General features: G+C 36.3%; 1 protein-coding gene across 1 annotated transcript in view; it reads left to right on the top strand.

Annotated features, from left to right (window-relative positions):
- DNAH5 (dynein axonemal heavy chain 5) overlaps positions 1-18,998 on the top strand; it is a 145,222-nt gene extending 126,224 nt beyond the window's left edge. Inside the window, exons 67-79 of the mRNA XM_069808869.1 lie at positions 874-988; positions 1,456-1,646; positions 2,223-2,344; positions 2,902-3,051; positions 4,787-5,032; positions 6,577-6,796; positions 7,448-7,653; positions 8,480-8,683; positions 9,283-9,498; positions 12,099-12,311; positions 13,679-13,831; positions 15,752-15,983; positions 17,330-18,998. Of these exons, the coding sequence (XP_069664970.1) occupies positions 874-988; positions 1,456-1,646; positions 2,223-2,344; positions 2,902-3,051; positions 4,787-5,032; positions 6,577-6,796; positions 7,448-7,653; positions 8,480-8,683; positions 9,283-9,498; positions 12,099-12,311; positions 13,679-13,831; positions 15,752-15,983; positions 17,330-17,481 (2,420 nt within the window). The 3' untranslated portion in view covers positions 17,482-18,998. The remainder of the gene's footprint in view (positions 1-873; positions 989-1,455; positions 1,647-2,222; positions 2,345-2,901; positions 3,052-4,786; positions 5,033-6,576; positions 6,797-7,447; positions 7,654-8,479; positions 8,684-9,282; positions 9,499-12,098; positions 12,312-13,678; positions 13,832-15,751; positions 15,984-17,329) is intronic.
- Positions 18,999-27,875: the final 8,877 nt, after the last annotated feature.

Raw genomic sequence — 27,875 nt, 5'->3', positions numbered from 1 at the left:
AGCCTACCTGTCCATCTAGTCTACTGGGTAAGAAACTTGGGAGGGCTTGGTTGTTCTTTCTTAGCTGTTAAAATGTTGACACTTTTTACGGACTGTGAATGAGACCTGTCATTAGGGTATTTAGGTAACTGTATGTTTTGAGTTCACATGTTGACATTCTTTTAGGGGGCCAGTATAATCGTAAATGCTTTTTGTATCTGTTTGGATGAATGCTTTGTTTATCACATCATAGACCCTTAAGTTGTTATAGTCAGCACATTTCATCAATCTTTTGGCTTTTAACTGACAGGTGAAAGCATCTGAAAAAAGTTGGAAAAAAAAATGTTCTCTGGAATTAAGTGTAACACCTGCGTTGTAGGAAATGTGTAAAAATGGTACAGTTAGTGTACCAGAAATCATTACAGATTTTGTAAAACTTTTGTATTTAAAACAAAATGGCTGCTGAAAGTAAGTTAAATCAGTTCTGGGGAAGTTAAATCAATATAGTTCATTTGGATTTTATATGACTCCTCTAAAAGTCTGTAAAGAGAAATTTGGATACTCAAAAAGTACTTCAAACTGTCTTACTTTTTTGTACGTTCTACTGATAATCTGAATATTGCAGTATATCATCCACATGCCTTCCAAATATGCTCGTATTTGCAAACTGGGCTTTACATAGTATGCATTACTTACAGAAAAGATTTATTTTTTTTTTCTGATGTATGAATGAGGATTAAATTAACATTTTAATTATTTTTCTGGCCAGTACAGAATGGAGCAACTCAAGGATCTTCAGTTAGCATTAGTGTTAAACTCACTGTACTTGTGGAGAACTAAAGTTTTCTGCTCTGCATTTCTACTTTGAACACAGTCTTGTTTCTTATCCTTCAGTTGCAACTCGAGGTAGCATCTTATACTTCCTTATTACTGAGATGAGCATGGTCAATGTGATGTATCAAACTTCGCTTCGGCAGTTTTTGGGGCTTTTTGACCGCTCCCTAGCCAGGTAATTTAGCTAACAATATGTATCATTTGTATTTACTCAGTCCTGAAGGTGGTTGTAGTACAGTAAAGATTTGTTGTAAACTAATGGCAGAAAGAAGTGTTGCTTGATACAATCTTGACAGGAATTGTCAGTTTAAATACCCATAAGCCTTTGTCTGTTACTTAATAAGGCAAAGAACCTTCAAATGTACTTACGGTCCTTAAAAACTAGGCATTAGGTAACAAAACCCATTATACTGTGTTGATTTTCAGCTATGCAGAAAGGCTTGATTAGAAAGGAATTGTTTTTTATTCCTCCTTCAATCTGACAGTTGTTGATAGCTTGCTGTCTGATAATCTGTGTTTGTGATGTATTTTTTTGTTCATGTTTTAAAAGTTCTGAACTATGGCTTTGCGTCATTTACATAGTACTCCTTTTAATAAAGCCTATGCAAATCGACTTTCAACTGCAGACCTTTCTTCCAACAGGTCTACCAAGAGCCCTAGAACTAGCAAGAGGATTACTAATATTATTGAACATATGACATATGAAGTGTTCAAATATGCTGCCCGAGGACTGTATGAGGAGCACAAATTTCTTTTCACGTTATTACTTACATTGAAGATTGATATACAAAGAAACAGAGTGAAGCATGAAGAATTTCTGACACTTATTAAAGGTTGGAACTACGGAACAATTTTAAGTAGAGCATCTATATTATTGTAGAAAATTTGAGAGCTGTAGTTATATCTCCTAGCCAACCCGCTGCTTCTGTTTGCACATGAGAAGCCAGTCAATTGAAAGAACACATGATTATCATTCTGTTCTGGTAACAGACAACATTGTATGCTAGTTCTAATTTATAGCAGCACACCCAATATTGATAAACATAGCTTTGAGAATCGTGAGAATTTAAAAGAAAAATTGTTAAGTATCCTTTCAGTTGATGTTTGTCTGCTGCTCAAATAGCACCAGGTATGTGTTTGACTTAGAAAAATTATTATTATACTAAACATCTTTTAGTTTATCTGGTAACTGCAGGAGGACAAGCAAGCAAATATGAACAGAAAGCGATGCTAACAGTTTAAAAGTCTTTCTCCAGACTGGGAAGACTTAGTCATGTGAAATAGTCTTGCAGTATCTAGTTTACATTTTCCAAATAGGTCCTTTTTTTTTTTTTTTTTTTTTTTTTTTTTTTTTGTCTTTTGGGAGTCTCCAACAGTTCTAATTATAACCAATTCCTAATTTCTTGCAGGTGGTGCTTCTCTAGACCTTAAAGCTTGTCCTCCTAAGCCAGCTAAATGGATTCTGGATATGACTTGGCTGAACTTGGTGGAGCTCAGTAAGCTTAAACAATTTTCGGATATTCTTGATCAAGTAAGTAAGAGCTTTTTAAAATGGATCCCTTGCTTGACAGTGATCGCCTGGTAGTGATCAAGGCATGTGGTGGGAAACTGGGTTGTTTTATAGAACAGAATCAAACTGACAGCAGATAGTCACAGTTGTGGCCCCAACTGCTTAGCAACCCGTATTGATAAAAAGACTTAAAAAACCCCAGGAAAATTAAAAGAAGTAGAATGTTTCACACCCTATATAATTATAATACTTTCAGATTGGGATACAACTCGATATTATCCAATTTACATAATGCAACTTGAATCTTCTTCTAGTTGTTATACTTTCTTGCATCCCTGTTGTGCTTTCTTATACTATGTTTTATGATGCTCATTCCAATATTTCTCTGATTACCTGGAGTGAGAGTTAGGGAAAGGATGTTCAGTAAATTCAACACTTATATGAATAGCCATTGTTAAACAAGTGCTTGTGTGTGGATTACATGTCTCTGACCTTCATTAGGAGTGTGTGACCTAGTGGCAGTTGAAATGTGACTTGTCTGTTTAGTGAGATTTACTCCTTTCATGGCATAACCGCAGATTTCCAGAGCAGAGAAACAGTGGAAAATCTGGTTTGATAGTGAGAATCCTGAAGAAGAACTGGTTCCTAGTGGCTATGGTCAATCCCTGGACTGCTTCAGATATCTTCTTCTCATCAGATCTTGGTGTCCTGACAGAACCATAGCTCAGGTACATTTATGTAGCCAACTTAGACTATTTAGGTGTCACTACAATAATAGTTCTGGGATTGCAGTTCAGTACTTTTTTATTTAATGCTAAGCTCCTTTTTGTAATGGACCTTTATGTTGCATTTTCTGAAATTCTTTTCAGACAATTTATGCATTTATTACAAGGGCAGTGTTAGCAAAATTATTCCAACATGTTGAATGAATATTAGCCAATGATTTTATTATGGAGATGGGATTTCATCTGGAAATGTATGTGTTTGTTCAGTTCTGCTTTATCAGTTCAGAAGGTATTTTTGGCTGTCCTTGCTGATATTACTCACTGGAGTTGTAGAAATGTCCTCATGTTAGGCTGAACTAAAATCTTTTTGTGAACTCAGTTGGTTGAGAGAAAACAAAACATGAAAACAATTTAACTGAGGAACCATTTCTTGCATGGAACAATTAGACCCACCTGAGAAAAACCTGTATTAAGGTCTGTTCAAAATTTTTAATGTCAAGCCATCTATTTAGAAAGGAGAGAAATATAAAATTAAAGTTTATTAAATGGTTAGACCTATTTTTAAAAAAATCAACTTCTAGGAGCCTCCTCTTAATCTCCAGTGCAAAAGAATAAAAATTACACAATTGCTGACAATTTCAGAGCCATGGTTGGCAATTTACTGAAGTCAGAAACTTCTAGGAGCCTCCTCTTAATCTCCAGTGCAAAAGAATAAAAATTACGCAATTGCTGACAATTTCAGAGCAATGGTTGGCAATTTACTGAAGTCAGAATGCATCACTAAAAATGTGGTATTAATTTTATGGACGTGAACCTTTAGACATTGTGACTGGATTCAGAGAAAGTTTCAGCAATTATTGGTGTAACTGCAGTCAATAGAAAGTTAAATGATACTGTATAATGAATCTCTCAGCTGTATGCTATGTGTCTGAAACAGATCATACAAAATTAGTTCCTCAGTTCCGTTAATGGGGGCAAGATACACTTTCATCTTAGGATGGTTTTATGAAAACTGATACTTTCTCAAAAGCTAAATGCCAAATATCTTTTGTTTGAGAAGTAACGCAGAGGTATTAAGGGGAAGATTGGTCTAAGACGAAAGCAATGTAGTGGGAAAGAATACAAGAAAGAGCCTTTTCTATTAATAAAAAGGAATGATAATCTAACAATTTTTGAAATAAATAAGGAATAACAGAGATGGTATTCAGCTGTTCCTCTGTATCTTCTCCTTAGTGACAGTTATTTTCATCATTACTACTATTAAGTCATTGTTTGTTTAAGCATGAAGGTGGGAAAGACCTAATGACTTAGAAGCATATCTTCCTTCCTCCTGTTTTCTCTAATGTTTGGAAAGGAAAGCTAGATTTTAAGGTTGGGAGTTATGCTATCTGATGGAGATAACATCTTTAAATCATTAAAACCATTCTAAAGGTTTAGTAAGGTTATTATTTTTATTATGCTGTAATTATAGGTATTATATATAGCAATATGTGCAGATATATGTAGTAGAATAATTATTTTCTTAAGTTTTAACTTCTCCTAGAAGGTTGTAAGAAATAACACCTTCAAAGACAGTATGATATTGTAATGTAAAAATGCATTTGTTGCATATTTGTATTTCTGACAGAAATTTATAGTAGCCTTTGCTCTTCGGTTTACTTACTGCTTGTATTTACACTGGGAAGAAAACAGTATTATATGATTACATCACAGGTTAAATTTACCCTTTCTAATATAGGCAAGAAAATACATCATTGACACAATGGGGGAGAAATACGCAGAAGGAGTCATCTTGGACTTGGAGAAGACATGGGAAGAGTCAGATCCACGTACTCCTCTCATATGCTTTCTTTCCATGGGCTCTGATCCTACGGACTCAATTATTGCTTTGGGAAAAAGACTGAAGACAGAGACACGTTATGTTTCCATGGGCCAGGGACAAGAAATCCATGCTCGTAAACTTCTACAGCAGACAATGGCTCATGTAAGAGACAAAAATCTGAACGTTGTTTATATCTGTTTTAAACACTTAGAAATGAAAATCCTGTCATGAAATCAAGTTGTTTGGTGGGTAGTTAATGCTGATGAAAGAACCTATATTTATTTGTATAAATAAGTGTCTTAATAGAACTGTCTTTTCACATTTAATTGGCCATAACAAGCTTTTTGATACTGTGCAGACATAAGTATTTTTCATATAAAATGGAGTTTTTTGTTGTAGGTTTCTGACTGATGAACGTAGCTGAATCGATTGTTTGGATTGCATGAATATTAAATATTCTTCAGCAAGTATTTCACAATATTTTTTCAGTTTTGTATTTTTAGTAATTCAAACATATTTTGTTAAATGAAGATTAATTCCAAATATACTACTGATAGTTACATAACCTTGAGAAAAACAAGGCTGGATAGCAAAGTATTTTGTATTGCTGTAGTCTGGGTTTTGAACTGGGATGGACAATCTGACAGCACGGGCATTTTACAGGTGAAATGTGGAAGAATTAAGGAATAAAGTTTCCTGTATGAGAAAGAAAAGCTGAGATGTTCCAGTTCAGCATGCTTTGCCCATCAGGTGGTAGTACTGCTATGCCTGCTGATGCGAACAGATTAAACTTCTTGTGCTCCTGTTAGGAGCTTCTTCCCTGTCTACATAGCTAGTTTTCCTCTGACTCTTGCCTCAAATTCTCGTTTGACAACTTCACATTAAGAGCTAATTAGCAGATCAGATGAGAAGAAACTCATTCAAAAGATAGGGAAGAGCAGCTCCTTTTAGTTAAGAGAAATGGAGGTACGTTCTCTTGCCATCTCACCCTCTTAATGAAGAGGTATGCGAGATGTCTATGTGAAGTATGGTAATTCATATGAGAAAGTCTGATATCTATTGATTGATAGCAACAGATTAATTAAGTATGTGTATTTGGTTATTTTCCAAGCCTGTGACCCTTGTAAGGAACAAGGTTTAGCAGCTTGCTCTATGGAGCTACTTCTGAGTAGTTTATATAAGCTACCCTTATATAAGTCAAGATTTATCAGTGTTTATCAGTTGTCAGCATAGTCATGTCCAGATATGTTGTAAGCATACTGACATGGAAAAGGTAGGGACTACTTGAGAAGACCAGATGGGACAAGTAAGGACCACTTGTTTAGACGATAAAACCAAACCAGCTAACTGCCTCCAGAAGGAACAGCCCACAGCTTAGCTCATATGTGCTTTCTTTTGGAGAAAAATTACTTTGTTAATTGCCTGCGTACCATTACTATGGATACTGGTCTCTGTACATGAAACGTACATGAAATCAAATGATTAAGGTCTTGGTTTTGATTTGGTGAGCCAGTGGTGCAAAACTGACTGTGGAAGATTTCTTCCTTTAAGGGTTCTTATCTGATAAGCACTTCAACATGCTGTATTTTGCTGCAGCTTAGATGTGTTGGCTTTGTTCCTAATGTACAGCATAAACAAAGAGTGATTTTAGCAATTTCAGTTTGTAAACTGTGTTGGTAACTTTATATTTTGTTGTTTTAAACTAGGGAGGTTGGGCACTTCTGCAAAACTGCCACCTTGGACTTGACTTTTTGTATGAGTTGATGGACGCTGTAACAGAGACAGAGACTGTCCATGAAAGCTTTCGACTGTGGATGACAACGGACATTCACAAACAGTTCCCCATCACCCTTCTTCAAATGTCTATTAAGTTTACCAATGAACCGCCACAAGGGCTGAGAGCTGGACTGAAGAGAACATATAGTGGTGAGTGCTGGAGTGGTAATGATTTAAATTTTGCTCATATTTGGACTCTCTGATGTTATTATGTGGTCACATTGTAGCCACTGATAGTAGGTGTAACCTAGTATGAGGAACTGATCAGAACGATGACAAGATGCATCTTGGTTCTTGGTTTGAGTTAGAATTTGTGAAAAAAAAAAGGAAGAGAAGCTGTGCTGCAGTTTTGTTGGCAGAACTAATTGGACAGCAAAACAGGAAATGCTTTTTCTTTTCTGAAAGATTGGCTTCAAATATCTCAGTTCAAAATGTTTAAATTTTTAATCTTCTTGTGTCTTTTGGCAGAAAAGCAACATGTTAATCTTTGGCTATTAAGTGCTCTTTACATTGCATAAAATAATGGTCAAAGAGTCTGTGCAGAAAGTAACTTAATGTGGATGCAGCTATTAGTAAATTATAGGTTGGTTTTTTCTGAAGTTTACTCTTTTAATTTGAGCAACTTAAGAACATGCTATAGACGGTCTCCAGCATAGAACACTTTGTCAGATAATAATTTACTCTTCGGAGAGGCAGAGAGCCAACTGAGTATCTCTAGGAATGATGTTTTAGCACTGATTTGAAGTAGTTTTGAAAAATACTATTACTGTGTTTCTTATAAAGCCCACTTACAATCAATAGGTGTCAGCCAGGATTTACTAGATGTCAGTGACATGGTACAGTGGAAACCAATGTTGTATTCTGTAGCCTTTCTACACTCCACTGTTCAAGAAAGACGCAAGTTTGGATCTCTGGGTTGGAATATACCCTATGAGTTTAATCAAGCTGATTTCAATGCTACCGTGCAGTTCATTCAAAACCACTTGGATGGCTTGGATGCGAAGAAGGTAATTAATGTCTTTGTGGGGAGGGTGGGTTAGGGTGATGGATCTTTCTAGTAGTGGAAGGTATATACATAGTTCCCAATAACTGAAACACCAACATGATTTCAAATTCTTCTTTTCTTTCTTTCCACAGACATTCAACATTCCAAGTATACATGTCGGTAGACCAGCATGCTTAAATTAGGCTTTTAATCCTGTGCACGTTAAATTTCTATGTTAACCTGTTCATTAAAAAAAACAACAAAAAAAAAAAACCCTCGCAGCTGTCTCCCCTGAAAACTTCAGAAATATAAACCTTAGAAGTACAGACCTTCTTTTCAATGCTAATTAAGTCAGAGAGTTAAAAATGGACCACTGTATTTAAAATATTCTTTTGTTTAAATCTGTTTTGAGTAAAAATAATAAAATTTGGCTCCTCCAACCTATCTTGGCAGCCTAAAGAAGTTGAAAGTGGCTTTAAATGATTATGTAAGAATTCCTCTTACATTCCTCACTTTCATATGGTCAGTTGTCATGTAGAGGTCTGTGGCAGATCACTTTGCAATCGGCATTTTATGTGAAGTTGAAAGCATGATTGGAGTTTAGCTGTATCGCTCTTGCTCAGATGCTGGAGTAGCATCTTGAATTAGTGTTGATGAATTCTATTTTGAGGAATCATTGAAGGTGTTCTGGGAATGCATGGTTATAGGAAAAAAGAGTAGTAAGAAAATAACTTTCTTCCAAAAGGGACAGAGATGCGGGACTTGGTATATCAGCTGTTCTTACTAAGGGAGATGTAAATAGGTGAGAAGAGGATTAGCTGAAGTCAGTGCTTTCTGCTTGGTTTTAGGGCATCTCCTGGAGTACTGTTTGTTACATGATAGGTGAGATCCAGTATGGTGGCCGTGTGACAGATGACTATGACAAAAGACTCATGAACACCTTTGTAAAGGTTTGGTTCAGTGAAAATACATTCAGTCAGGAATTCAGCTTCTACAAAGGATACAGCATTCCCAAATGTACTACAGTGGATCAATACCTTCAGTACATACAGGTTGGTAAATGAAAGCTTTTAAACACCAAAAAAACCAATTAACTTGTTTCTCACAAGTTCCTGAGTCCCTATATTTTGTCTTTCCTTCTGTGTACCTGTAATTTGTCTTTTATTCACAGATTCTTTCTTGTTTTCTAACAGTATGCATATTTATTAGTGATAACTAATTGTTGTCATCAATGTTATCATTGTCATGACGGGAATCTTTTTCATGTGATTTGCTTGAGGGACATACCCAAAGGCATACAGGTATTAAAGAGGGCAAAGAATGGAGTTCCAGACATGGGGTACAACCTCACAGAAATAAAAAGTGTAGATGTATGAAAGTACAAGCTGATAGAGGTTAAAACTGAATTTGTTGTTAACCTTGGTGTGATTTGGGCTGTGACATGATAAACAGATTACAGCAACTTACTTGCCCTAAGACTGTTTGAAGACATCTAGCCTCTTATTTTACAATGTAAGGGTTTGGGGTTTTGTGTGTTTGTTATTTGGTTTTGTTGTGGTTGGGTTGGGGTTTTTTTGCTGTTTGTTTGTTTTTCAAGGATTAGCTCATAAATGCATCTCCAGTTGTGCTCTTTTTATATTTTACTATGTAGAGTCTTCCTGCTTACGACACACCAGAGGTGTTTGGTTTGCACCCCAATGCAGATATCACTTACCAAAGTAAACTTTCCAAAGATGTATTGGACATCATCCTCAGTATTCAGCCTAAAGATAGCTCTGATGGAGGAGGTGAAACCCGAGAGGCAGTTGTAACCAGACTGGCTGATGATATGCTGGAAAAGCTTCCTGCTGATTATGTACCATTTGAAGTGAGTTAATGAAATTCTATCAAAAACATTTGCTCCATCTTGCTTTGTGTGGATTAAAAAAAAAAAAAAGTAATGATACTAATTTTTCTAAAAGCATGTCTGAATTCATACAGGCAATACTTCAAAAACATACTTTAAAGGAGTCTGACCAGACTCTTAACATTTATAATGAAGTCACTAAATGTGCACTGAAGTGCTTTTGTAAGAGCTTTTTCAAAATATTAAACCACTCAATGCTTAAGTTGTCATTTGCACTATGGGGGAGGTAGGATCATCAGCTTTTAACTAAGGTTGTTGACACTGTGGAGAACTAAGGTCGTGTTGCAAGTGTATTCATGCTTCTAAAAGTATTACAGCTTTCATATGTGTATTACTTTGGGATTCACCTTACATCCTGAAGATATTTTTAGGTTGCTTTCTTCAGTGAAGTGAATGCTGAAGAGCTTGTCAAGTGAAAGGTTTCATTGATTGAAGCCTAGTGTTAGTACCTCAGGATCCATATTAACACATAATAGCCTATGTAATTATATTTTTAATGGACACCTGCTGCCTTGCAGTCATTTCTTTCTTTCTGAAATGAAACTTTCCTTCTGTTTGTGGAAGATGGAATTGATTCGCAAGGTGAGAGGGTTTTCTTACAGTTTGAAAACACTTACTGATGACTAGATGCATGGACACTCCAATCAACTGTATTCTGTGTCCCCATCCTGGAGACCACACTTTAATTGAGTGTTTGGACAATTTGTGTTGTTTCTGGGTCTTCCCATAGTTTTTAGTTGTTCTTTAGAGCCCTAGAATTTCAGGGTGCTGACATGATACTTCTTTGTAGGTGAGACTGGTTATGAGCTTCAAATAAATAAGAGGAAAATGCTTCTAAAATAGTTAAGGTTCCTGTATTTCCTGTATTGGGGGATGCTGAACTTTTGTGTTTCATTATAGTTGCGAAAGCTTAAAAGCAAGTAAGATCAGTTATGTCAGTAATAAAGCATTTATAACACTTTTGTTAGGAAATGGATGTGAATCACACCAATGTGTCATCAGAAAGAAGTTCACACCCGTGTTTGTACTTTAACAGATTTTTGAAGTAGCCACCTGCTCATCTAGGCAGTAAGATGTTTTATTAATTAGATAATTTGCCTGTCATCTCCTTCTTGAGAGTGAAATCTCCTATTCTTAGTCTTCTGCCATTTTACTTGCTCTTTAACGGAGGTTAGCATGAGGACCTGATACAAGGTTAGGTGGCTTATGAAGGCCAAATTTCTCCTGTCAGGATGCTGAGTTATGAGAAGGAGCAAGGAGACTTGTACTATCTAATGCCCTCTTTTCTGTTTTTACACAGTAATAAGTTTCCCTTATGTGGGTTATGCTCATGAGTACAGACTCTTTTCAGGTATCCATGTTTTACTTCTGTTGTTTTATGTTTTCTGTAGCCCATTTTGTATTACACGATATTCCTTTCCTCAAATGGCATAATTATGATAATATATTTTATCTGAACAGATGAGTTAACATATCTGAATTTGGAATACTGATGATTATCTAGCACACTTCCAAAAGTTTGCACTTGACGTAGTTTCTGACCTACGGTCTTTCTAGAAGCCTGAGCTTTATGACTTTCCAAGAGGCTGAAGCAGGTGTCTGAGATCTGCAAAGGATTGCAATTTGTTGAGTTTCTCAGAAGGGTACTGCTTTACTGATGGGCTAAATCTCCTTGTAGTTGTTAGTCCAAGTCTCTTCAAATTCTACTCGACATCTCCAGGAATAGATATGTGGCTTAATAATGACATATATTATATAGTGTCATTGTATAGGTACAGTTAGATTGTATAGGCCCTGTGAGGTTTACAAGAGCTCTTCCTGGGCAGATTAGCTCTGATCAGAAAGGACAAATTGAAATTTAGTCTGTATTAATAAAAGCGAATGTGGAGCACTAAGCTTTTTCACATGGTGAAAACTATTTAAATTCCTTTTTGTGTACTGATAGAAAGGTTATGCATGTTACTAAGAACAGGGCTGTTCTGTTACCCTGTATAGGATTCAATACCTGTTATATATAATTTTTTCACCTATCTCCCAATAGGACCATATTGACTACAAAATTTCTAGTTATGTCCATACAGTTGTTAATTTCTTAACTTTAAATTTTTGGTGAAAAATACATCAGCAAGTTTTATTAGAATATAAGATTTCCTGGCATTGTGATACTTCCCAGGCATTGCTGATAAATAGCGCTACTATGCTGAGGCAAAGTGGCTGGGGCAATCACTCTTGATTTGTGCAGAGTGAACCTTGGCAACTGTCTGTTGGAATTAAAGCTGAAATACTTGAAATAGGGTATGGCTTACGTGCTGTTTAAATGATGTTAGCTCATAGAATGACATACAGACTAAATCTTGAGTTAGACTAAAAATGTAGCCAGTCTCAGCATCATAGATTTCTTTTGGAACAAATCCTGTATTTTTGTCTTGCAGAAGATTCAAGGAGAATGTCAAACTGACTATTTCACTTCCTAAATAAAAGTATTATGTCTTAAAAAATGTATTGGGGCCTAATCTCTCTTTTTTACTTCTGTTGAAGGATCTTTGGTTTTCTACTTACAGGTAAAAGAGAAACTAAAGAACATGGGACCTTTTCAGCCTATGAACATATTTTTGCGACAGGAGATTGAACGAATGCAGAGAGTTATTTCCTTAGTGAGAAGTACTCTGACTGATTTAAAACTTGCCATTGATGGGACAATCGTTATGAGTGAAAATCTGAGGGATGCTTTAGACTGCATGTATGATGGAAGGATTCCTGCTAGCTGGAAAAAAGTAGGTGTACATCACTTGTTTTGTAAGGGGAAAAAAAAAAGTTATTTGTGTAGAGCTAGATTAAACTACTAGACATACAGTAAATACTTTTTTGAAACACGAGTGTTAACCAGGACTGTGCAACTGCTGGAGTAGATTTTGGGCTAAAATAAACACAGCCAAAACAAGCCCTTTTTCATTTATAAAAATAGAAACGAATGTGAGAGATGCAGGTATTTCCCCATTTTAACAGCCTGTTGCATATTGGCAAGATAAAAAGCTAGAGAGAAGAGAATAATTTAAAATGTGATGATGGATTTTAAAAAATAGTGGACTACACTGTCGCTTTTCTTTGAGATTAAGACTTGTAGTCATAGAATGACAGAATAGTAGAGGCTGGAAGGGATGTCTGGAGATAGTCAAGTTTAGCCCCACTTCTGAAAGCAGGGTCAGTTAGAGCAGGTTTCCTAGGACTCTCCAGAATCAAGAGTCTACAATCTCTCTGGGCAACCTGTTCCAATGTTTGATCACCCTCACAGTAAAAACCAACCAACCACCAATCAAGCAAACAAGAAATCACTTAAGTTTAGATGGAATTTCCCATGTTTTGTCTTGTGCCCATTGCCTCTTCTCCTATCACTGACAAGGATCTGGCTCCATCTTCTTCCATCTTCCACACATGAAGTATAAACATTGATAATATCTCCTCTGAGTCTTCTCCAGGCTAAAGAATCCCAGCTGTCTCAGCCTCTCCCCATGGAAATTGTTTTCAGGGACAACTACAGCTGTTGGAAACTGATGGAAGGAAAAACAGTGAGGTTTTTTTGGGGTTTGCTTCTGTTGTGTTTATTGACAAAGTGTTTTCATGGTACAAAACCTAGACCTAAGTAGATGCTTCACAGCACAAGTATGATACAACTATTCAAAGAGAAAAATCATCATTAATCTTCACATAGTCCAAGCTCAACTTTCCTTAGCTTTTCTCAGAAAAAAGCAGAATAGTTTTTGCAGAAATCCTGTTATCTTGATGCATTGACCGTGGCTTTAGAGAGACATGCATACACTATTTCTTCCTAGTTTACACAGCTATCTAATTTTGCAAAAACATCATAAAATGGACAATTAGCACTGGGACCATTAAGCACGTGTAAATGGAACAGTAGGCATGAATTTGAAAAGATCAAGAATTTGCTTCAGGTTTCAGTGGGGTGCAACATTTATCTACTATCAGGTTAGAAGTTAAGATATGAAAAATGAGCTTTAAATATGCTTTGCTAATATTATGTTGTTTACTACCTTGTGAAGAATTACCTTTTATTGACATGAATATGATGCTTTAAAAATGTTGAATAAAATTTAAAAATGAACATGCTGTTTACTATTTTTAGGCATCTTGGGCTTCCAGTACACTTGGTTTCTGGTTTACTGAGCTTTTAGAAAGAAACCACCAGTTTTACAATTGGATTTTTGAAAGCCGACCAAACTGCTTCTGGATGACGGGGTTTTTTAATCCTCAAGGATTTTTAACTGCAATAAGGCAGGTAAATTGTGTTTAAAGTCTCGCTCTGCTTATTCTTTGATATACTTTTTAAAAAAATATATATATCGTGTGATGAAGGCTGAGCTATACACATGGCTCCATCATGTCAGCAGGGAAGATACGTGACTGCATAACTGTCTAGCATTTCCTGAGTGAAGTGTTCTTCCTCTGCACATACATTCTCAGTATGTCAACCACTAATGTGTTAAAATATATTTCCTACTTTGACCGAGCCCCATGTATGTAGGGGTTACCTTACAACATTAATAAGGTAGACTGGAGAAATAATGTCTCATGTTACCACTGAGATATATCTGAGAAAAGGTGTTAAGCTCATGAATTTATTTTCCTTTTTTCCCCCCTCCTTTTTGGTCTGTGATTAGTACTACCTGGCTGGAGACTTGCCAGAACAGCTATTCAGAATTAGTCTTAAATTACACTTCTGCAGTTCAGTAGCTGATTTAGTCTCTCTTCATGAAGTGGAAAAGTATTTCCTTTATTGATGTACTAAGTATAAAGTTTGATGTATTTGTTAATATATGTATCTCTGTTGACTTGGTGATTGTGTTGGTTTCTCAGCAGGCTAGTTGCATTTGACAATTGAGCTACTTTTTACTTTAAAAGGAGGCAATAAATACCTCTGTATTTATAAATAAATTTATAAATAAATACTGGAGACAGTAATTGTCTGGAATCTGTAAAACTGGGAAGGAGTACTCAGGTGGGAATCCAATGGGACCTCAGAAAAAAAGCTAACTTTTGGAGGAGAGAATGAAGATTTGCCAAGAAAGAAAATCTCCCCTCTTACTCTGAGGTCTGGGTAGTGTAATTTTCAGCTGTCAAACTGAAGTTCTAATTGTTGACATGCTTTTACTAAAATTGCAGGCATATAGCCTTGGAATTATAGAACAAGATATTTCTTTTGAGTAGACAATCCTAAACTGGGGTTTTCTTTTGGACCCAAGCTCGTGGCAAGGGTTTAATAGCAGGATCTGAAACAGAATCTACAGAACTTCTCTGGTTCCTAAAAAGAGAATGTGGGTACATAACAACCTAATGGCCCCAGTGAAAACCAAAGTGACTTTCTGGGCTTTGCTATGTGGTGGAACAAATAGCAATGAGAAAGACGAAGAACCAGAATGATCATTGAACTATAACCCTTCTGCTCTTTTAAAGCTAATTAACTGTGTTATGGTACAAGCAATAATTCTTGTTACTTCAAACAAAGACCTTGGAAAACATTTACAAGACTGGGATAAAACTTAGGTCTGGCATAGCTTAATGGCATGGGATAGTAGGGGATCGGGCAAGATAAAGCAGTGTTGCCCAGTGCACTGACTGACTAAATTTAAAGTATATGCTGAATCTTAAGCACGTCTATCTTCAAGTGTTCTCTTAGTTTTTTGCAGTCTCTTTATGTAGCTTTAGAGCTGAGTGAGCTCTTGATCATTATGCTCAGTTAATGAAGAGTATAGATACAGGAAAAGGAAGGTAACCCCAGAAAATATGCAGCAAATTATGCGTTTTGGTTTTGTCATTGGAACATTGGAACATTAGCACATGCAGTTAATGTTTTCTCATCTCATGAAAGCTGTGAAATTTTCATATTTGCAGGAGCCAGTTACCATGGGCATTCAGTGGTCATGTTACTTGGTACGGTCTTAAGATATTGTATGTAATGGAAAGATTCAAAATCAAATATAGTGGATAAAGTACTGAAAGCTTTTTTGTAGTAAGATGCCATCACTAGCTTAGAGAGAAGTCAAACTGCTGTAAACATGGATATCATAAAAATTGAATTTTTTTGTATTGAAGAAGATAAATTGTGACCATACAAATGTATTTCTAATAAATGCTTGGAAAAAATGGCTGTGTGCACATGTGAAAATGTAACCGCCATACTTTCATCTGTTTGGGGCAGGAAATAACAAGGGCTAACAAAGGATGGGCTCTTGACAGTGTAGTGCTGTGCAATGAGGTCACTAAATGGATGAAGGATGATATCACAAGCCCTCCTTTGGAAGGTGTCTATGTGTATGGGCTGTATTTGGAAGGAGCTGGTTGGGACAGAAGAAACATGAGACTGACTGAATCTAAGCCCAAGGTGCTCTTCGAGATGATGCCGGTTATAAGGATATATGCAGAGAATAACAGTAAGTAACTGCATTGTAAAGGATGTTATTTTGATAGAATTCAGTGTAACTTTTTATTCAACTGCATGGAAGTCTTTCAGGCTTTAGGGATTTCATGAGGCTGTCGCTATTCATTGTATATATACTGAATCTTTTTCAACGGGGAGACTTCCCAGTCTTCCATATAAAGTGAGCTTTCAGCCTTCCTTCGTAATTGATAATAGGCCCTTTTTTTTCCCCTAATATTTAGATAGGTCTCTATCTTCTGGTCTTAATGGTGTCAATAACTTTTTAAACCCATTACAGATGAGCTGTTCTCTGCCGCCTCTGACAAATATGCTTGCATTCAGTCTTTCATTGGCAATATAATATATATATAAAATATATAATATATGATATATATGTAATATAAAACTTAAGTATGTATGCACAACATACATATTTTAAAAGTGTATCTTGTATAAGGTATTTACAGATAACATGTTATATATGTAACATGTATGTTTATAAAAATACATATTTTTTTTCTGTACAAGGCTATTTTTGAGCTAACAGAAGCAAGCAAGAGGTGAAATGAGGTGGTGGAAAATGTTTTGTCTTTGAGGCAGAAAAGGAGTGTAAGAATGGAAAGGAAACTTACAGGGCTGAAGGACAGTGCTGTTTTATGAAAATGTGTAATTTATGCTAATGTGGGGGTTTTTGCATATAAAATAGGAAATGCTGTTGAATAGGGATGTAAGATAGAATAGGGCTATCAACTGTTGAATGTAAAATTGGAAACTTCTGTTGGAAAGAATTCCACCTCTAAAAGCAAAGCCTGCTTACATGCTGTTTTCCCAGGATTTTGTGTAGCTGATCTTTTGTAAGAGGCATGATCACTGTGAAAGCAGCCAAGATGCTAAATAATGAACACTGAAGTATTAAGCATGTCTAGACTACAGTTCTAATTCTGCAGCAGAGTTGACAATTTATACTCTGAAATAACTAAATGCATTTCAAAATAGGTTGTTCAAACTAGGGCATTTTTTATTTTGATACATTAATAATATATTGATAAGAAGTAATGTTCAGTAGGCAGACTGAACTAACAATAACGCTAATCACACTAGAGTGTCCATTTACATTTCTTGCTACATCCAGTTCCTAGGTGCTGATGTTAAATCTTAAACCTACAGAAATTTCAAGCCATATGTGGTCTTCAGCTGGCAGTAACACCGTAGTGAACAGTTTTCTTTGGTGGTGATGGAGACCTGTGTGCTATTGAACTTCAATTCAATTTTACATTTGCCTTCTGCCAAGTCCCTTAGGGCCCTCCCTGTTTTTTCAACCTAGTTTCATTGGGTTTTATGTCTCTTCTCTCTTTTCAGCTTCAAAAGATCCACGTTTGTATTCATGTCCAGTCTACAAAAAGACCATTCGAACAGATATGAATTACATTGCTGCTGTGGATCTTAAAACCCTTCAGCCTCCAGAGCACTGGGTACTGCGTGGGGTAGCACTTCTGTGTGATGTCAAGTAGTGTTAAATAAAAGGTTTCTAAGGGTTCTTTTCTGTTGTTAAATGTAAACATCAATATGTAGTTAGCTATACAATGAATCACCTCTAAAAATATTTTTTCTAAGGCATAGACTCCATTACGGTATTTTTAGAAAATTGTTCTCAATAAACCTCTACAACAGGCTTATAAATGCTAAGTCTTAGAGTAGCATTAAGTTTGGTAAATAGATTGAAGTACTACCTTTGATGTCTTGACAAATCATGACAAATATTTAATGTTCCTATCTCACTATTGTGTGTGTAATTTTACCTTGAATAAAGATTGACTTGAACATTGTTACTTCTCAGTGGTAAACAGGCTTGTATCAGGGCTTACCTTCAAGCAGCTAAAGGTAAAGCTTTTTTTATTTTTTGGGTGTGTGTATCTATGGAAAGCTAAGCCCAGTTGCTCATTCATATTAGTTAATAGCCCTCAAGATGATGTTCCAAGATTTATCTCCGAGCTGATAGTTTCTAGTTTGCTTGCTGTCTAAATAAGGTAGGTGAGACTGGAAAAATGTCACACCTGTTTCACCACTTGGAGAACAATTTTATTGTGTTGCATAGGAAAACAAGCATTTTACAGCTGCCAGAATTCCTTACTATCTGGTTCATGACTTATAAATATGTAATGGATAGGAAGAAAATAGTTCCATAAGAATGCTTGGATATTTTTTCATGTGCTAGTGCACCAGATTTGAGTCAATCTTCATCAAGGTTATTAGTTTTATGACATCAATTTTAGCTTTGTTTCTGCCTCTAATTTTGCAATGTTTTAATTTTATATAGTTCTCTCTCTTTATTCTCCTTTCTCCTTTTTTACTTATGTGCTGCAGCCTTTTTGGTGTCTCGGCTAGACAGGAAACTTTTCACATAGGAATCCATCTTAAGGAAGAAATGTTAGCAGCTCCATATAGTTGAACGCTATTGGCTTCACACATCAAGCACACTTATTTAATAATCCAAAATCCAGTGTATTTTTGTTGCTGAGTCCAGTAGGTCATGTATCTTAGTGGTCCATTAGTCATTCACAATAACAGGTGCTGCAGAAGAGGAAGCAGAAAGAACCAATATTTCTGGTGTATCTGTCATACATAAATGCTGCAATGGAGAAGCTGTTTTCAGTTTTATGTCAAATCAATATATGGAATTTGAAGGGTGCATTAATTAGTTTATTAAATAAACGTACTAAATATATCTCTTGACTAAAGCTAATATTTAAAGAAATAAAAAATTTATTAGAAGACAGAATAATTTTATTTTAGTGGAGACTTAAGTTTCATAACTGGTTTGACTGCAGAAATGAATGCTGAAGTGGAACCTTGATTCTGTTTGAAACTCTAGTTGTAGAGGTCTTTCCATTTTCTTTCCATCTTGGAATTCTTTTTTTTCTTTTTTCTTTTAAATAACTCACAGTGAAACAAATGTATGAAAATCTCCTTCAGGAAATATTTGTAATTTAGACATGACAGTAAATAAATATAAGTTGGGAGGGTTGAATTGTTCTTTGCTGGACCTTGGAGCACCGCTCAGACTTCCAGGAGATCCACCAGATGCTCATTGGAGTTATGAGTTGCTGTGGACTTGTGTCTTTCACCAAGACCTTCCTCTCTGAAGGAGATGTACACAGTTCGTCCTTGTGCAGGTCATTCCCACTGAGAATTTTCAAGGCACGTACACTTCAAATGCCACCTTTGCAGCAGTGGATTTGTTGTACCATTATTGCTGTAGGTACAGTGGAGATGTCAAACCCCATAGTAACTCTCAGTGAGTGAACTGTGCACATTTTTTTCAGAATGTGGTTTTCTGTGAGAGTGGTGGGGAAAAGTGTAGTTCCCCAAATAAATACCCACTGGTGATCCTAGTTATGCCAAAGACTGTTAGATCATTGAAGCGATTGATGTTGGCACTCACTGTTATTTCTGTTCTGTTAGCTCTGTTTCTTAAGAGGCTTGGCATTAGCTCTGTAGGTGTCTGCAAAGCCACCAGCAGGAATGGAATGAGGAGGCGTGGGAAAGTTCAGTGAAAAGCTTTTTTGAAATGCAGTATCATGTCAGGGGCCAGAATGCATAAGCCTGCTTTCCCAGGGGTTTTGCTGCCCAGGCTGGGGGACAACTTGGTGCAGCTGGAATTGGACCTGCCTCATTACTACAGACTTGCCTGGCAATCATTGATCCGTGGCAGACTCGTTACCCTCATCAGATCAGGCCCTACCTTGCTAACTCATCTTCCTAGCGTGACCTCAGATCTGCCTTGTTATTAAGCCTCATCTGGCAGTCACCGATACGTTAGCTGGCCTTGGCTGCTGTCACGGACCTGCTCTGGTTTTTCATTCCGGTGCTCACCCTGCTTGGCTCCCAGCTCCGCTTTCCTTTCCAAGCAGCCTGCCCTTGCTGCTCCCTGAAGTATGGCTTCACACAGGTGAAAATATGAACTGTTTTTTACTCATCTTTATAGCAGAAGTGGGTAATAAAATGTTTCTATGGAAAGGAATATCAATAAAATAAGCAGCCCTGACATACTGTAGAACATGGATGTACTTTCTCCATATTTGGCTCTGCTATTGGTACTGAATGGATTACTCAAGAAAAACCATTCACAGACATTAATTGTGCTGTTACTAAGCATGGAGCACTATAAATTTGAAGGTCTGGAAAATGCAGGATTGCAGAAGGTATTTCTTCTTTTTTTTCTGATATTTGGCATGATAAATACATGTATTTTGGAGAATATTTAAAAACAAATGTTACACAAATTTCTCTTAGAAATTAACGGTAAAACAGTTTTCTGAATAAAGTGGGGGTATTAAGGCTTCATCAGAATCCTTTGAAATTCCTGGTAAATTTTATAAGTATTTTAAAATAAGCAACCTAATCTTTCAAATATACGCTATGCTGTGCAGGCTATACTACATAGAAAGATCTTGTCGTCCAAACTCTTCTACAGAAATAATTTTTCCCCGAGCTCTGTGCCTACATTCATACTTTTTAGCTCATAGGTCACTCCAATTGAACTTTTTGTTCTCACCGTTGTGATTTGTTCCGCTTTCAGAGATCATAAGGAAGAAGAAAAAGCCAAGTTTTTAACACAGTAAGCAGTACAATTCCAAATTAACAGTAAGTACAGTAGTCATCATTGAAAAGGAATTTTTTATCAAAAGTATGTTGTTATGGTATATGTACAGACTGGCTTATAGAGAACCTATTTCTCATTCTGAACTTCATTAAATCCTTTTGATAATGAAATCAATATTGTAGAAAGTTCAATTTTTCTCTATTATGTGTGGGGTTTCTTTCATTTCTTGCTTGGACAGTTACCCTGTTCTAATTACCTGGAGCTAGACATACAAAGTGGCTTCCTAATGACTCTTGAAATAGAGCTTGACTAGTGCTCATATACAACATTTTAGTTTTTAACTATCATGTTTGCATTGCATAAGCATTATAGGTGTATACAAATATCTGAAGGCTTTTAGAACATACTCATGGCTTAAAAGCCCAATGCTGCAGAGGTGGGTTCATATGAGACAAGTTGCTTATCAGTTGTGTAAAATAAAAGCTCTGTTAAACAGATGAAGAAAGAAGACATAGTTCTTGACATTTCTGTGGATCCCAAGATGTACCATTTACTGGAGCTTCAGGTATCTTTTAATCTGCAATACGCAGCTTTCCCTCAAACTTTTCCAACTATTACACTACCTTTTTCTATACCTTTTGTTCTTATGATGAAGTTAAAACATCTAGTGTAAGTGAGAATGTATTATGTCTGTATATTAATATAGAAAAAGGAAAATTAAAATCTGGGCTTTTAAAACTAAACAGCAAGTGCGTATTGCCAATCTCAATTTGCCTGTGAAGTCTGGAATAGAAATAGAAATTTCTTGGTATTTACTTGCATATTCAGTCTTTAAAACATATATCCAAAACTAAGAAGAACTATTGGACCAACACTAGAAAAGCTGGCAGAAGAAAGAGTGGGAAGAACAACATGGTTAAAATATTTTTCAGTTAGAGCTATTATTTGAAATGGAAATTGCCCTTTAATTTTTTGGTAAAGCTGTTATTTGCGTTGCAATCACTCTGAGAACTGCAGTAGTTATTTTAGTTTTTGCTGTCAGAGGGTATGAGATATCCTACTTTGGCAAGAAAGACAACAGATGTTTGACTGCTGATGTAAAAACATGGTTTTTTTTTTCCAGGGTGCTATCTTAGAACAAGAAAACTTACACAAAAAAAGAAGAGTTAGGAAGCTGTAACCTTCTGTGAAAAGAGCTTAACGTGGTTTAACAGAAGGCAGTGGAACTTGTTAAGATGCTGTTTTTACATGAATTGCCTGCAAATAACTGAATGTTTTCAGTTTCTCTGTTAAAATGCTACAAGAATAGCAGCCAATACATACAACTCCTCCCCCAAAGCCTCTCCTCCACCAGCTTGTGTAACTTGAGTATAAAAGGTGTATTTCTTTTTATTATTTTTTTTGAGAAGACCATAACCTGGAGTATCTTTTCCTGTTAACTGACCTTACTATATCATATGTCCCATTATGCTTTCCTCTTTTTAATTTGAATTTGTTCCCGTCTACCTTGCTTGCTCTGAGTGAACTGCGATTCCAGCAAAGTAATAGTAGATTAGTTTGGGAAGGGGACTGTAAGTGATTCAGCTTATCTTTCAGTTTGTTTTCTAATCTGATCAATATGTACTTGGAAGGTAAGTGTTGACTGATGATGAAGCCCGTTAGTACTGTATAAGATTGTGACAAGAGTGTGTGTGCAGAGAATGTCTAGAAATGCTTTGTGAGGTAAGATGTGTTCAATATATTTCCCTTTTTGACTCATCATTTGCAAATATTAATTCCCTTGTATTAAATTTCAATACAGGGGGCTTATAAGAAAGATGGGGACAAACTTTTTAGCTGGGCCTGTTGTAACAGGACAAGGGGTAACAGTTTTAAACTAAAAGAAGATAGATTCAGACTAGATATAAGGAAGACATGTTTTACAGTGAGGGTGGTGAAACACTGGCACAGGTTGCCCAGAGAGGTGGTGGATGCCCCATCCCTGGAAATATTCCAGGTCAGGCTGGACGGGGCTCTGAGTAACCTGATCTAGTTGAAGATGTCCCTGCTTGTTGCAGGGGGGTTGGACCAGATGACCTTTAAAGGTCCCTTCCAACCCAAACTATTCTGTGATGCTTTAACTTGCATAAATCAATATTGTTTTAATTAAAATGTTTTGCATAAAATGTGCAGATCAGAAGAAAAAATAATCTTTGCAACCAAAGCTCAAATGACTTTGTGTCTTCAAAGAAAAATGTTTACTTCATTTCACCCATAAAATAAGTTGCTTTGCATTTCTTCTTGACACTACATTGCAGAATAATAAAGCTCAAAAATTTATATCATAGAATAGTTACATACTGAGTTTTAATTTTAAGTATTTAGAAGATACTTTATCATTCTGGAAAAAAATGAGCTAACAAAGAAGCAATTTTTGCAAAGAACAAAAATAAATCACTGAACACATGCAGTATGTTTCCCTTTTTGCATTTTGGTCTCCAAATTCTGCATAGTAATCCTTACTTCCCAAGGGCAAATAAAGCTGTTCTTCATTCTTCCAAAGCAAGATGTCTCAGGTGAGTTATGTTTCAAGTTCAGTATGTTTGTTATTTGGATACAGTGAGAAGCCAATTAAGAAATACATGATCTATGCATAACAGGAGAAATTTCACAATAGGAGGTAGAATGGCAGAACATAATGGAAATGAAATCATTATGAAGAAAAATGCTGGTTGATGATGTTTGGATTGCAAAAATTTGACCAATTGGCGTTAGTGTAACACTGTGTTAGGTCAGCACAATAAAAATTATGCTTGATCCCTCCTTACTGAGTGAGAAATTTAGTACTGGGTTGACCTTTGTTTTTAGGCAGGTTTGAGTGAGCAGCCTCCTTTTTTATCCTTTAAAAAAAATAAGATTAAAAAGTTAATAATAAAGCTACAGGAGCTAGTTGTTCTCACTGGATGAGCAGTGGTTGCTGGTCTGTATTATATCAAAATGGCCAAATGGAAAACCAGGCCCTGGAAGTATCCAACCCATGTGTTTGGTTTATGAAGTCTTGTACAGCCAGAGATCTTCTCAGAGTACTACTTCATGAATAGGACAGTCTTTTGCACTGTTGTGGAATGAGTTCTTGTATTTGAGAAGAAAGAAGACTGGGGAAAAAGGGAAGGAGGATGGCCGTATGAGAAAGTTGGAGTGGATCTCAATCGCCTCTATTTTATTGTACATTCTATTTATTGAATTAGTTTTATTTTAGGGAGAATGGTCTCTAGGTCTGTTACTTGTAACTAGGGATGTTAGTTGTGGTATCACAGAAGGGCTGAGGTTGGCAGGGGCCTCGGGAGGTCGTCTGGTCCAACCCCATTGCTCAAGCAGGGTCGCCTAGAGCTGGCTGCCTAGGACTGTATCCAGCTGGCTTTTGGATTTCTCCAAGGATGAGAGACTCCACAACCTCTCTGGGCAACCTGTGCTGGTGCTCGGTCACCCCCACAGTAAGAAAGTGTTTCCTGATGTTCAGAGGGAACCTCCTGTGCTTCAGTTTGTGCCCTTTGTCTCTGGGCACGTCACTGGGCACCACTGAAAAGAGCCTGGCTCCATCTTCTTTGTACCCTCCCTTCAGGTATTTATACATATTGAGGAGATCTCCCTGAGCCTTCCCTTCTCCAGGCTGAACAGTCCCAGCTCACTCAGCCTTTCCTCATAAGAGAGATGCTCCAGTCCCTTCATCATCTTTGTGGCCTTTGCTGGACTCTCTCCAGTATCACTGTAGATTTATTTATCGTAGATTTCTTTTACAAGAGTTGGCATACGTTTGGTTCTTAACTATGCCTATGTTACAAGAGCGTGTATTTTAAAGACAACAGGGTGACTGGTTTGCTATTGCAGTTTTTGTACTGTTGTGCTTTTACCAGAAGCATTTATTCAAATGGATCACAAATGTATTATGTATGAAAAGGCAGTGTGCCTGCCTCTTTAATCTGTTTGAGGCATTGCTGGTTGGCTGCGTTGTAATGAAAATTGGTAATGTATTTTTTTGATATAAAATTAATGTATATTACTTTGTCCCTAATGCCACATGTGTATTGAACTACAAAAGAGTTACTGAGACTGGCAATACGTTATGCAGGTGCTAGGTGTTAAACGTGTATGGTGTACTTCTGCTTTTCTCACACTAAATAGGAAAGTTTTAGGCATATATTGTGTTTTCAATTATCATATCAAATCTTTGCGAATTCTGTTACCATTCCAAATTGTCTTGATGGCTTGATTGCGTGGTAGATTCACAGTGCCCATGGCTGTACTGAAAGCAGCAGCATCTAACAGTTTATGTTGAGGAACTGGGGGCATCTGGAATTTGGATGCAGTTCTTGGTGAATTTAATCACACCAGTTTTGTTTCTTTGTTTAGTATCGGTGCATTGGGAATATGGAAATCAGGTATGTTCTAAGGATTAAATTGTTGGTATTTGCAAAAGACTCTGACAGTGGAAAGCTTAGAAACAATACAAATGTCTATTTTTAGACAGTTCAGGGGTTTGGTGCATGTTACTGTGTCTTGCACCTTGTGGGTTTTACAAGACAAGCTATGGTAATAGGACAGTCGATAAAAAACATCTTCGTGCTTTTTCTCAAGAAGAAATTGTTCCTTGCATTAAGTGGAGATAAGAGAGATCTGAGGAGGGATCAAGACAATCAAAATGAGAACAAAGCAGTTTCTGCCATTCATCTAAACAAGGTTAAGGCGAAGGGGTGAAAGCTTTTGAAATAGAAGTAGCTCTGCTCCTGAACTTGTTTGATAAAATGATCTTGCCTGGTCTGTTTCTCTTCCCACTTTCTTTTTTTTTTTTTTTTTTCAGTAGGAATATATTATTTCCTTTATATATATTTATTTATATGTATACACTTCTCTATATATATTATACTCTTTAAAGTCTGTAATTATTGTTTTAAAGGGTAAATGTGGAAGTAATAATTTTGGATATATCAATTACAGTTAATACACATCTTAGTGAATGACGTATTAAATGGTCCACTTTTTTTTCATTAACTACTAACAATAATCTTTTGCGGCTCAGGCCAAACCAAGTGAGTAATGAAAAATACTAAATGTGTATAGAGTAAAGGCATACTTTTAATAAAAGGAAAATTTATGCACAAAATGAAAGTTTTAATTTGCCTTTTGATGACAGAGATTTTATTTGAAACTTAGCAACAGAAAAATCACTTTGGAATTTTAAGGTAATTGCTTGATTTGTGTAATAGAGTTTGAGTCTGAAGTTTATCGTGGATAAAGGTGAAATATATCATGTGGATAAAGTCTGACCTATAAGTAAAAAAGTACAATTAATCACACTTAAATGTAGTTAAGCAATGAAGTGTATATTACACTTACAGACAATTAATTGCAACTTTCAAAAAGCTGCTTAAACACTGAAGCTTTGATTAAGGTCTGGGTCTAAATGCTCAACTGTACTATTCTTAATATAGTTCCATGGCAAAACTATATTAAAAGCTGATGTTTTATCTGAACAGTTTTGTCTTTCTCTGATAACTGGTAATCTTGCGTGCATAAAATACAAATTATAGACATATAGTTATACATGTTTTGTACATAATTTGCTTTTTAGTCTCAGAGGTTCAGCAGCCAGAATGTGAGAGTTATGATGATAATCCCAGAGCTTTCTTAAGTGCACTGTCTTCTCTAGCTGGAAATACTTATTTTGATTATTGTGCCTTGGAGAAAGAAAGCAAGCGGCTGAACTTTCTATTTAAATGCAGGATTAAGTTCTGACTGGCCAAAGTGCCTAAGCCAAGATATCAGGCTGATGAGGAAGGAAAGTAGCAGGGACTGGTTTGGTACCACAGTGGACAGCTTGAGCGGTGTCTGAGAAGAGAAGCACATCTACTGTCAGAAGCATTGTAAGCAAGGCATTCCCTGAAGGCACTGGCTAATGTCTTTCACTAACCAAATTGTGTATTCTCTACTGCTTTGTAGTCATATCCAGCCTATGCAATCCTTAGCATCTATCTCTGTTACGATACAAAGAACTACATAGTGTTTGTTTTAGTGGCTTCTTTTATATCACTGAAGTTAAGTTTAATTACCCTAAATTTGCTATACTGAAGGTGTAGAGCAGCACAACTCTCTCTGCGTAGGTGTTTTTAAGCATCCAAACATTTGTGCATTTTCTAAGATTTTAGTTAGTTAAAACATGTATTTCAGAAAGACAGAGAGTAAGTTCTTCTAGGGAAACCTAAGAATTCCTGACCAGCAGCTCTCAAGAGACTAGCTTACATGACAGTTGGTAGCAGTATGTGTTGTCCCATTTTTTATGCAAGACTAATGATCGTGACCTCTTGGAGCCATTTTTCAGGGAAGTAAAATGTGATCTTATTCATCATTGTTATCACAGGTAGTCATCTCTTAGGTTCAGCGTTTCAGTTTCTATTTAAAACAGGAGGTTGATTTTTGTTAAAAAATAAAATTGCTTTTGTGTCCATTGTAAGTTGCAGAATTCCTTGACATCAGAAAATGCCTTATCATCTAACTGATGCCTGTTTCCTAGGCAATACTAAGCTACTTCAGGGAAGCTGAGAATCTCATGTGAAATTGCCATTGTCCCAAACTAAGCCAAGGATGAAGTGACATGTTGATACTATTGTAATGATAAGATTAGATTGGTATTAATTTTGAGACAATAATAAGGAGGTGCTTGTAGTTTCTATTTAACATTAAAAACAAACACCAAAGGAGCCATTAACTGGAAGTTACAGGCACTGAGATATCCCTGTTAAATATGTGAGGCACAAAAAGGAAAAGATTTAAGTCACAACCAGTGGCAAATTTCTTTGAGTCAGTCATTCTTGTAAAAGATATTTCGGCTGGGAGGGAAAGACTTTGACCATTGCTTGTTTTCACTGTGCTGCTTCTCCCTTTCTCCTCTTTACCATCTTTCCATATTTTTACATCTCATCGGTATTAGTGTTCTCCGAGTTGACATACGATGAAGACACGGCCATATAAAATATTTTACCACAAGTGGAATGAAAAGGACAGCTGCTCTGTTACCACCTCTCTTTTTCTAGAAGCTTGTATTCCTGAAGCTGTTTGAGCCGAGGCTCACTAGGTGTCAGCAAAGTAGTCCAGAAAAAAGCTTTTTTCTGAGAATTAAAGGAAGTGACAGTTAAAACTTCAGGCATGCAGTAGAAATTCTAAAGCTTATTAGGTTGTTGTTTTATTTCAAGTTAACCTAACCTAGAAAACCAGTGTTATTGTGCTTTTCATGCCATTAGCTCTGTTTTATTTCATAGTCAAACTGCT

This window comes from Haliaeetus albicilla, chromosome 21 (assembly GCF_947461875.1).
Source record: "Haliaeetus albicilla chromosome 21, bHalAlb1.1, whole genome shotgun sequence".
Classification (NCBI taxonomy): domain Eukaryota; kingdom Metazoa; phylum Chordata; class Aves; order Accipitriformes; family Accipitridae; genus Haliaeetus; species Haliaeetus albicilla.
Note: the sequence above shows the minus strand (reverse complement) of the source record. Positions and strands in the feature narration are given on the sequence as shown.